General features: G+C 45.6%; 1 protein-coding gene across 2 annotated transcripts in view; it reads right to left on the bottom strand.

The window, feature by feature from the left end:
* The window catches only part of capn15 (calpain 15), a 44076-nt gene that overhangs the window by 18972 nt on the left and 12685 nt on the right, over nt 1-12419 (bottom strand). For both annotated transcript variants that reach the window (XM_074618989.1, XM_074618988.1), the window contains exon 2: nt 4826-6473. In XM_074618989.1, coding sequence (XP_074475090.1) covers nt 4826-6451 — 1626 coding nt within the window. In that variant the 5' untranslated portion in view covers nt 6452-6473. The remainder of the gene's footprint in view (nt 1-4825; nt 6474-12419) is intronic.

The following is a 12419-nucleotide window of genomic DNA, read 5'->3' as shown; positions in this document are numbered from 1 at the left end:
GACAGCCCTAGCACATACTAACTCTCAGAAAAACTGAATTGATAAGGATTCTGCTTATGGGAATACCCCAGTGTAGTTACATCAAACTATTGTCTTAATCTGATAACTCTGTATTTGTGTGCATGCATATAAACATCAGTATATAGCTGGGATTATTTATTCATTTTTTTCCCCTATAATTTCACTTGAAAATGTTAATTTTGCACAAAAGTTCTTAATTAAATGAGGAAATACTCCGTACTTATGTAAATACTTTTTATTACGTAAGTATTTAATCCACACAGGAGTACACAAAAATAAGCTTCATCATGTGGTTATTTCATATAGACTATTAATTTATTGAATTACCAGAAAACATATATCGTGATATACAGTAAATCATTATTGAGATATGGAATGACCTATATCTGGATATAATATTTTGGCAATATTGCCCAGTCCTACCTGTATGAAATACAATATAACATTAGTACCAAAGTGGAAACTACTACATGTTGGGACTGTGCAAGGAGTATGTATAACATGCACATACATATACAGCATGTTCCTGTTGTTCAGGTTGCGGTGTTGTGACGTCTGCCAGCGTAAGTCTAGCTGACTGTCCTCATCGAGTGAACCTGTCTCTGATTCTATCACTGGGCACACGCCAGCCAGCATGCAAACTAGACCGCTATCAGCCAAATCCGGTGCTGAGTTCAGAAAACCTGCTGCTTCCCTGCCATGTCCCAGACTAAACAGACCTGGCAGGCATAAGAGGCCCCTTTTTTTTGCTTGTAGCTAGATATCTACGCATTACAGACAACCTCTTGATCTATGAATATGTGGTGACAAGGAGCTATAGAGGTGGATTTCAAAGTGCCACACGTATTAAACCCAAAACAAAAGCGTCCCAGAACAGCCTGGTACGTACAGAGCTGTCACACAGGCAGTGAAAACCTGTCACCGAACGTACAATCCAACATGCAAAAACCTAAAACCCCAGTGTTGAAGTGTGGCAAAAATCCAAGCAACAAGTAGTATAAAGAGCAGTCTAAAGAAGGAAACTAAAAACAAATCAAAGTCAATCTGTTGCCATGTAGCATCTTTCTGTTGCTCCCCCAGAGGGTGACATGGAGAGGGAACAGAGGAACCGGTTCCAGCCATGCTGGGTTTTACAGTTCACAAGCGGCGCTGATGGCTGTTAGTAGCGTTTACTCGTCTGGCACAGTGAGTAAGCGGACACGCTCTGGGGCGCTGGCATCAAGCGCACACACACACCTCTCGCTCGCAAAAACCAATCAAGGAGAGTAGAAAGGCAAGGAGGCAAAAGAGGTGAAGAGAGAATGTTTCTTACGCCATGAAACTCCAGCTCTAGTTTTTGGTCTCTATTGATTGCTGCAATCTGGACACACTCTTGAGTCACTTATACAGTATATTTCATCACCATCTGCTATAATACAACAAGTCCAGAAAGAAAATCTGAGCTAAACAAATTAAAAAAAAAAAACGCAGCTTGAAACTTTCACTGTATTCGTGTGCTCAGGCTGCCCACGCGTCTTGTAACAGGCTAAACCAAAAAGCTTTAATCATTATTACATTTTCACCACTGGTGTTTTGGTGCTTGCCAAGTGTTAACGCCTCGACAGTGATGGATTAGAAAAGACTGGCTCCTCTTGCTTACCAACTCTCATCATCTCGCTGACCCTTAGAACCGATCTGCAGCAGTTGATGCTGTTAGTGATTACATTCACTATAGGGAAGCGGATCATTTCTGCTCCTCTCCTCTCCTCTCCAGCTCTACTGCTAAAAATAGGCCAGCCCCTGTGTTCACCTTAGCACACACACACACATCGACTGCTACGCCGGAGAATTGAGTGCAGTCGTGTGGAGAGGGTGGGATGGGGTGGGTGGAGGGGGTGCGGTGGGTGGCAAGGGGAAAGCGTATTTTGAGATATTAGCAGAGAGGAGAGGAGAAAAAAAATAAAAAAAACAGGATGAGCGTGCGGGGATAGATGTGATGGAGGGAGACGGGATAAAAAGGAGATGAAGACGGAGAAGTACTTTGAAGAGCGCAGAGGGGCAGAGCTAGAGAGAGCGAGGCCTAAAATATTTGGAGGAGAAAAGGGAAGATGGTAAAAAAGAAAGACTAGCTTAAATGGCGATCTTAAATTGGAAAAGAGAGGAGGGGATGGTGGGGATTCTCTGATATCCTTTCCTTCCTACTGAGCCAACTTCCCTCCCACGCTCGCAGCAATGAGCGCTGTGACTTTCAAAAGGAGCCATTAATAATGCATTCTAAAGCACACTTCATGCTATTGTAAACATAGCAAGAGAGGTGCCGGTGTAGTAAGTGGGCACGCAACCAAATAAATTCAGAGAGAATATAAGCCTGCCCCCAAAAAACAACCTGAATCTGAGCAGTTGTGGGGATTCTGCGATGCCTCACAGGTTTAATTAGTCCAATCGAGTTTGACTCATTTGCATTCAGCTTATCAAACGGTCGAAAATGAACCCCTTGTGACAGCCCTGATATCCATGACAACATCATACAGGCCTATTAAAAGGGTTCAGTATTGCAGAGAAGGTAAGCATGAAGTGGCGTGGTACAAAGCAGCAACATGAAAGGTTGTCACATCTTAACTATGGTTGCTAGGGAAGACGTCTCAGTGTGAAGCAGATCAATCAGGGCTCACGAATGACACAATTGATCTCAGAGTCTTCCTGATCTTTTGAACATTAAAAAGGACTGTATGTAACTTTTTATACGTATAAATAACTTAAAAACATTAACCTAAAAAATGAGACCTTCTGCGACTTTCTGTGTTTCCTCTATCGGCCTGTAGAGTGCTTTTAATGTGAAGGACTCAGGTCGGTGTCCAAGCGGATGTGATGTCATGCGCGCTCGCTAGGCTTGTCGCGGTGGTCGGTGTTACCGGTGCTACACGGGGGTCGGGCACACACCTATTACATTACATGGCCACCGCCCCCACCGTCGTTTTGCTTTTTTTAACAGAAATAAAACCTGTTTAGTTCATTTTGGCGTATCAGCGGCATGTTATCAGTAGATAGTCGGACGACGGACGCTACAAACTGAATGTGAATATGTCTGCTCCATATGGAGTCTTAGCACAGAGCAGCAGGTGTCATATTTCAAGCACGCGGGACGAGAGAGAGTTGACAGACAAGACGATTGCGGAAGATTTAGTGTCGACGCGAAAAGCAAACGCGCCTATTTGCCAATATCTCAGATTTAAACCCAATGCTATCAGGGAGTCATAACGTTAATGACGTAAACCCCTCATGGAGGACGGAGCGGTCACAACCGGTGTGCGCAGCGCAACGAAAGCACTACCAGAGAGGTCAGACACACAGCCACCTGACGGTAAAGATCAAAGTAAGTGTGCTACAAATATTGACTGTCCTCTCTTCTTGTAAAATGTCCGGTGTAATCAGTAACACCGGTGATGTCACAAGTTTATTAACAGGTGGGAAATTTTCCTCACTGTCACTTCCCTAATAGCTAACGTTTGGTTAGAAATAGAGTCCACTAACCACGGTCGGGAGGCTGAAGCAGGAAGAGTTAACACTGGGATCAACATCGGCCGGGCCTCTGATTCATGGAGGGACCTTTGTTTGGTGAGCTAATGTTACTGCCAAGCATGTGAAATATTTAGTGATATTGAGGTTTTAGCTGTCAATCAGTCTCGTGTGTGTCGCCTCACGGTTTTGACCGACGCTCGCGCGCGTCCACATAGTGCGAGCACAAGCATGAGCAACAGGACGCTGGCTGTCGTTGACTTAACGGCCACAGGTGTCACTATTAACAATTTCAGATTCTTATATTGAGTCTCTTTAAATGCCGAGGTGCTTGAGCGGGTAAAATGCATCATTATTGGAGGTTGTTATGACGACAGACATGTTTTTCTCCCTTAAGAAAAAAAAAAGGCTTAATGATTAACTTTTTTGACATTTAGGCTAAACAGATTAGAAATGTTCTGTTTCACGCTTTATATTCATAAAAAAAGATCCTTTAATTACTTGGCAACATTGTTGCAGTGTAGTTCACATTAAAAGGGAAATTACATTCTGAATGATAAAACAATGTTTTTATCTCTCCCAGACAGGTCTGCTATTATACAGTAAGATGTATTGCATTAATTAGTCTAATATCTTCCTAAATAGGAACTCTGAAATTGTGGTTTGCGAGGACAGGAAATAGAGAGTCTGACTCAAACTAGGCTGTCAGCATTAAAAAAAAAAACACAACCCAGCAAAGTCTAATCAGAACAAACAATAAAACTGGACTTATTAGAGCCTCCTGATACAAGAGTTACAATCCTGACTTTTGAGATTGTGAATCAGAATTCAGCAAAGTGACTGCAGTGCCACTCTGTATCTGTATCTGCAGCTCCTTTTCAAGATTCACCCGCCGGCCGTTTAAAACTCAGCTAACGAAGCATGTAGCAAACAGAGGCGATGACAAAGCCTATTAGCATTTCTCTGAAAATTAGAGAGAGTGAGGTTGTGGGAACAATGCCAGAGACATAACAAAAAGAGGAATTACAATGAGGGGAACTGTGCTCTGGAAGGCAACGTGTGCGTGTGTGACGCATTGCACATCGAAATGAGCAGACTATGACTTCTCAGAGAAGTCAAGGAAAACTGCCACCCACGTTACTTGTTCTCCCTTTAAAGATGATGCAAATTCAATACTTACAATGAGTGATAAAAAGTAGCTTACAAGATCTCACCATTGACAGCCCCAAGCCTTTATAATTTACTAATGACACACAAAGAGTGTTGATGTTTTCTTGTGTTTCCCTGCTACAACACATTTGTTTCTTACCTCTCTGCAGAAGCTGACGATGTTCTCCCAGAGCTCCTTGGCCTCGCCCTCGTCATTTCGCCGACGGGCCTCTACATGCATGCTCTCCCTCCTCTTCAGAGGCTTAGCCACCTTGCGCAGGGTGAGGTACTGCTGCGGCGTGTGGCACGCCACGCAGTTCTTGGTCTTGAGGTCATTGAGCAGCGTGCATGCCGGGCAGCTCCACTGTCCCACCTTCTCCTGAAGGCTAGATGAGATGGCGGAAGAAGAGGAGCTAGAAGAAGCAATAGCAGAAGAGGAGGGAGGGTAGCCCCGGGCCTGTTTCCGTGCTTTATGACCCGAGGAGGATGAGGAAGGTGTGCAGGAGCATGACGTGGCGCCACAGTGTGTACAGCAGCGGGGCAGGAGCACCGACTGCTCCTGAAAGCCGTGCAGCTTGGAGGAACCGCAGGCCGAGCACTTGGGTGCACCTGTAGGGTTGCGGAGTGTGCACTTGGAGCAGGCCCAGGTGCTAAAGTCTGGGCTGGAGGGGCTGGCTGGGGTAAATCGTACCGTCTCACAGCCCACCAGGTCAATGAGGTCAGCGCCGGCCCGTGACGAGCGGCAGGTGTCGCACTTAGACGAGCCGCTTGGGTTGGGCAACGAGCAGCTAGGGCACTTCCAGGTGGGGGCGACTGAGGGAGCAGCAGGGAGGCGGGGGATCAGCGGGTGGTGTGGAGGATCTTCTTCCTCCAAGATACTGAGGCGCTTGCTGGGGTATGAAGGTTCCTGGGGTTGGGCGTGTTTGGGCTTGGCTGGCCGCTGCGGGCCTGCCTGGGGTGGCACAATGGCTACTGACGGGGAGGTGGGGCTGGGGGTGTTGGTGCCAGGGTTTGGTGGGCGCCCTGGAGGTGGCACCTCCCTCCTGCTGCGAGGCACAGGGTTGTTTTGGAAGGAGGAGAAGGAAGTAAACGGGGAGGGAAGGGCTTGTGTGGAGACATAGGGAGGTTCTTGGGGATCACAGGGAGGGGCTGGGGGAGAGTCGTCCGTTAGGTCTATAAGCAGCGGGGCGGCCCCTGCTGAGGGAACTGGAAACCCCAGCACAGGTGTGCGCACCTCAGGCACCACCAGCGATTCAGGGGGGATTTTAGGCAAAGACAGTTTCCGGGGCCCGCCACAGGCTGAGCATGACAGCGCCACGGGTGTGTTGTGAAGCGTGCAGCGAGGGCAAGCCCAGCCCGAGTGCTGCTGGACCTCCAGGCCGCACACCTCTCCGTTGCTCTCGGACCGCCGCAGCACTTCTTCCTTAGCTGGATGCTGTCCGTGGGGCTCAAGTAGAACTGTGGGGGTGACGATAGGTGCTGGGGGTTCGGCCGGAGCAGGCGGGAGGCCATTGGCAGTGGGAGCTATGGTGGTCGTAGGGGGCGTGTGAGTGGCGGGGGACGGTCCGAAGCCGCAGACGGTGCAGGCTCCGGATCCCTGGGGGTTGTTGAGCGTACAGCGGGGACAGGCCCAGCGGTGCTCCTCGGTGCTGCTCAGCCGCAGGATCTGGTTGAGGTCGGGCTTCTGGCGCGGCGCCTCACAGATGGAACAGCGAGGTGATGCGCCGCCGTTTACGAAGGTGCAGCGTCCACATGACCACTCGTTGCCTCGCACTGCTGCTGCCATGGAGCCAGGAGAGTGAGAGTGGCTGGAAAAACAGAAAACAATGAGTCATAAACAATGAGTCAAAACCAATTCAGCGATGAGTCAATAATGCATTCTGCTGTATAACTGTAATCGCTTGGCTATAATACATGCATATTAAGTGTGCCACTGTTCAATCATTTCAGTCACTAATATTCTGAGCCACGTTTAAACGAAGTGTCGGCAGAGCAAAGCAAGACGGGGTCAGAAAGAGTGAGCGATAAGAAATTATGAGAAAGCCAGAGAGTGAGAACATGCTTCCAGTCAACTGGAGGGTGATTATCTAAAGGAAGAGAGGAGGACAGCGAAAATATCTGAGACCGCAAGAGGAGGAGAGACAGGCAGAATTAGAAAAGAAAAATAGAGTGTGAGAGGGAAAGATTAGCCAGTGCAGGGGAAAAATCAAATCTCCCTCCTGGGGGCTCTGAGGGCAGTAAATCCATACACAATGGCCACATGATTAGAGCCAGGGAGACAGCACATGGAGAGGAGGAGCCAGAGGAGAGGAGGCTGCTATTGCCTCAGAATACCAAGGAAAGCGCTCCTTGCCTCGGTCCTCCTGACTGACACTTATTAGAATGGAAAAAACACGTGGGATTTCTCTTCCACTTCATATTAGCACTTCTCTCCCCTGTTACTTGGTGAATACTAATGCAGGGTAGACGGGGGCAACTTAAGGTCATGTCAATCCTTTCCTAATGAATTTTGAATGCATGGGTCTATTATTTCTGGCAGCACTCAGGACTTTGGCATATTTTAGCGACGAATCAGCAATACTCGTGGATTTAAAGCAATTTAAAGAGGACCTGTTATGCTTATTTTCAGGTGCATACTTGTATTTTGGGTTTCTACTAGATCATGTTTAATGTTCAAAAAACGCTTTATTTTTCTCATACAGAAGCATATCTTTTCATTCTCTGTCTGAAACGCTCCGTTTGAGTTCTGAAAAGCCCAGTCTGCTCTGATTGGTCAGCCGGCCCAGTCTGTTGTGATTGGTCAACCGAATGAAACTCTTCAGACTCCGCTCCAGCTCCGCTCTAACTAGCTTTGTTTGAGGGAGTGCCAAACTAGTCGCTAGGCAGATATTATGCAAATGTGTTACTTGGTGACATCACTACGTTACGGAAGAAAAGGTGGGACTTCAAGCAAGGCGTTTCAGGCAGTTCAGGAGCAGTGTTTCTGTGAGGGAGAGTAACTCTCTTTGGCGTGGACTTTGGGATTTGCAAACCTTTTACTAGGGTTGTCCCGAATACCATTTCTTGGGCTTTGAAGCTTCGGTGAGAAATATTCGAAGCTATTTCGAAGCTTCGGGAAAGTGCCGCTGCCGCACTACACACCTCTACACATAACAAACAGCAATATCCATCTAAGAATAATTCATGTTGAATATGAATAATGAAAAATGTTATTCCTTATTTCATGGACTATTTGGTGATTTATACATTATTATTACATACGCATATAAAAAAAACCCCGAACCATCCGTATACTGATTTGGAGGTCAATTACCATGGCAACGGTCGAAGCTTCATAGCTCCGAAGCATTCAGGTCCTACCTTTTGCATGCCCAAACAACTATATAACAAACTAAAATAAAGGGCAAAAGCACAAAAGCATAATAGATCCTCTTTAAAAACTACTATCAACATCTTTAACAAGACTTCAGTGGCACAAACAATGCAGAGGGAAATGTGAGGAGAGGAGAACAAATCAATGTTAGACCCTATCCACTCACTCGATTTCCACCCTCTACCCTGAAGAACCGAAAGCAGTATGTTATCGTGGATTGAGTTGTATGTACAGATCATTCTGTGGGCGTGCAGCTCAATCAATCTGACTTATTGATAGTGGGTTTATTAGAGCCTTTGGGGAGGGGAAGCAGCACAGTTGGATACCTCCAGAGAGCAAGGGGGGGGCTTACAGAGGGACGGCCCCGAGGGACGGGACGAGGTCGCTGGCTGGACGAGCCCATAAATGTCACTGTCGCTCAAGCTGCTCATGTGTGAACACCAACACGGAGATGGTAATGTGGGAATTGTAGGGTAGTGGAGAGTAAGGTGCTAGAAATACTGCGCTGCACATTGATCCCTGTGGCAAAGATGTTGCCCACAAAATGACCGCTGGGCATGTGGATCTGGTCACAGTTATCCCTTGTTATTACATTTTTGTTAAGGAACTATGTCTGCTTTCACAAAGGCAAAACATATTCTGATAATCCCTCGTTGTTTTCACATTAGGGCATGGAAAAAACAACCTCACAGTCCATGATGTGGCATTTTAATTCCACTGATGAAGTACAGAGGAGTCTTGAAAGTGTAACTGCTGGTTGGCCGGCCTAGGTCCTGCTCTCCTCCACTGCGGCACCATGTGTCCTGGCCGGCTAATTGCCCTTAGTTCAACTCCATTAAACCCTTTCAAACCAGGCGAGTCCTCAGAACCCAGGGGAACCTCTTACAGAAAACCTTCGGGCTCCCAGCAGCACGCTGTCCTCTCCTCTCGTCAACCCTCCTCCCTAAGGTAAGGAGGAGAATGACAGCAGAGTCTCTGTGCGTGTCTTTGTGTGTGTGTGTGTGGGTCCTTGCCGCTGGGTGTGTATGCAGGCACGTAGCTGTATCTATTTGTAGATATAGCATAGCTGCTTGTTATATTGTCCGACTACATTTGTGCCTTAGTTTGTGTGTGTCCTCAGCCCCAGGGCAGCAAAAGTATGGAAGTAGAAGAAGTCCCGGTGCTTTATGTCAGGAGCCATTAGCACTGCATTCATTGTGCCGGGCTGAAGTCAGGAGCACTCCAACATAAACCAGCACCCACTGAGTGAGGAGGAAACTCAGCCTTCCAATGATAACAATAAGCAAAACTAGGAAAACACTATTTTTGTGAAGACACACAAACACTGGGATATCACTACTTAGCTCTTTGTTTTGCTTTGTCTTTCATCCCACAGTATCTGCCATGTCCCCCTGGTAGCTATGCAATATTAAGTGTTCTTGACCTAAAACATTAACAGTATCAGTCGCTGAGTACGAATTTAAAAAAGCATCAACATCCTTTCCCTAGTCTGTATGATCATGATTTCTTTATTAATTTATATTTTATTATTTTATATATATATATTTTCATATATATGTATTAGGGCTTTCTTTTAACGCCTCTAATTTCTTTAATGCATTAACGCAACTTGCAATTTTTAGGTTGCAGCGGGCTCAGTTGATTACCAACCTTTTCATATTTCCAATAATAAATATATACATACCTACATTTGCATAAAGCAAGCATATTTGCCCACTCCCATGTTAATAAGAGTATCAAATACTTACTTGACAAATCTCCCTTTAAAGGTACATTTTGAACAGATAAAAAATGTGTGATTAAATTGCGATTAACTATGGATAATCATGCGATTAATCGTGATTAAATATTTGAATCGATCGACAGCCCTAATATGTATATATTTTTTATCTATTTATTTATCCGTTTTTCCTTCTTTACTGTGTCTGTGATTAATCTTTCATGTTTACCACACTATCTCAATCACATCAAAGAGGAATGTAAAATACCTGTCCCTTTATAACTGTACTGTTGAATTACACCTTTGTGCAATAAAGAAAATTATATAAAATCGTTTCCCTAAAATGATTTAGTATGCCCTGAAAATATTCCGTCCATCCACAAACAAGCCGTTCTGTGTCCTCAGACTACAACACACCCCTCACCCCCAGTTTAGTTAAATGTGAATTAAGTGGTGGCCCCATGCTAGCATTGATGGCACATGTTCACACCGTGCTTAGCTCTCCAAAGGCCTGCCTATCTGAGGGCCGCAAACAGCAATGACGACGCCGCCGACGACAACAGCAGCAGCAGCATGTGTCAACACCTCATGTTTGATGACAGGTTCTTCCCCATGGCCATTTTCATAACTGTCAGGCCTCTTTCATCTCAAAGCGGGAGAGCAAAGTCACGGTGTCAGCCACACGGGCGCTTTGTCAAAGCAATTGATTTGGTTCTCGGCGGAGCGCGGGGATCGCAAATTCATTATGTTTCTGTCCGCGGCGGCCGAGGTACGAGCTTTTCATCGCAGCGATCGGCATCGGGAAGGAATTTTTAATGTCTAGCTTAATTATCTCATTATCATCTGTTGTAAGCACAACACCTATTAAATAGAAGTGATGAACAACTGCCATAATTCCGGCCCTCAATTAAAAGGGTGCATTGAGAGTGTGACTGCACACACACACACACACATCTTTGTATGTACAGTACATGCCTGCAGCAGACGATGAACCACTACCGCCTGTGATCCCTGAACCCTACATAAAAGGACGCTTTCCGCGTACATGCTCCACTCACAGGAGTGTGTGCAAACACACACACAAAGACACACTCACACACCTTTTGTCCTTGGCCCTGTGCTCAGTGGAGCTGCTCTAAAAGTGCCCACTTCAGCTCCTCAGTTCCTCCGTGTTGCAGACCTGGGCGAGCAGCCAATAGCTTACAGTGGAGAGAGAGAGAGAGAGAGAGAGAGAGAGAGAGAGAGAGAGAGAGAGAGAGAGAGAGAGAGACCTCACCTCTAGAAAACCCATCTTTTTGCAATGAGTCCCGCTGCCTATAAAGTACCTGCTCCTAGTCTAAATTAATTTAAGTAAGAGCATCAATGACCCTTGGCCAATTTTTCAATGCATTGCCGCCAGGGTGTAAGACAATCATAGAGCACTTCGGCAGACTATTATAAAGAGCGAGAGCTCTATTGTGCTCGGTGAAAACGAGCAAACCAGTAACATGATGGTGGGTGGGAAAAGTTAAAGTAACTGCCACAACTGACACGCTAGCAAGGAAGTCCTCGGGCTTTAGAGAAACAGGTACCTCAGTAGAGAGATACAGAATGTACACAATCCTGGATGTAAGATACAAAAGTACTGATGATTGTGTGTGGGCCACCTATGACTGGCTACTTGGATTCACTCCACATACTGAACTCGGTTTGCTAGATCAAGTGAACCAAGTCTCGCCAGCTTCTCCCTGCGTCGCTGTGAGACATTTGGCCTTTGTGCGACAGTCATTAGCACTGCCTTTCTGTGGTTGGCCCCGAGCCCAGGGTCTGAGGGTGAAAACGTGGTACCTTCCTCGGCCACTGGAGGCATCTGCTTTATTCCATTCAACACAAAAACAAGCCAGGAAACTGACTCTTAATGTGTATTTCTATATTCTGTTGACAATCCATTTCCTTGATGATTAAACATGACAATAAGTCTGAGTCGCTTTCACATTTACATTCAACTGTTTTTTTAAAATGTCACTTCTATTTTGGTTATATTATCATCATCAGATGATATTGTCTGGTACAGACATGTCTTTGGTCCCATTCTAATCTAAAAACAAAGAACATGATTAATAATGAAAGAACACCAACATGTCATACTATTAGTTCTCCCTCAACAATTCAAACACTTAACAGGCTGTCTGATAAATGAATCCTGACATTAGACTAAGCTAAAACACAAATGGAGTCAGTCAGCACTTATTATGTAACACATGGCCCGTCAGTCAGCAGCGCACAGTAAGTGCCACGCAGAGTTTCCATGACAGTTCATCTTGTGACTGGCTGTGCTTTCAAAATGTTGCAAAAAGGTTTCTCAAAGCTTCGACTGTAACCACACAGAAAACCTTAATACTACCATATTGTCTACTCTATTCAATGCCCTTTACACTGACAAAAATGATCTTATCTTATCTTACATGCCACATGTATCTGAGAGCAACATACCAAGTGAACTTCCTGGTATGAGAACACACTTGGCAGACACAAAAAACTGCCCCCAAACTGCACTGTGTAGCTTGAATACACCTGCAAGCTAAACCACATGGCAAAAAGGTTTGTATTTGCACAATTTTAAAGTATGTTCATAGTAATTTCAACTTGCAAACAAGCTTACCATAGGTTGGATGTGGTTAT

The sequence above is a fragment of the Sebastes fasciatus genome, chromosome 20, assembly GCF_043250625.1.
Source record: "Sebastes fasciatus isolate fSebFas1 chromosome 20, fSebFas1.pri, whole genome shotgun sequence".
NCBI classification, from domain to species: domain Eukaryota; kingdom Metazoa; phylum Chordata; class Actinopteri; order Perciformes; family Sebastidae; genus Sebastes; species Sebastes fasciatus.
Note: the sequence above shows the minus strand (reverse complement) of the source record. Positions and strands in the feature narration are given on the sequence as shown.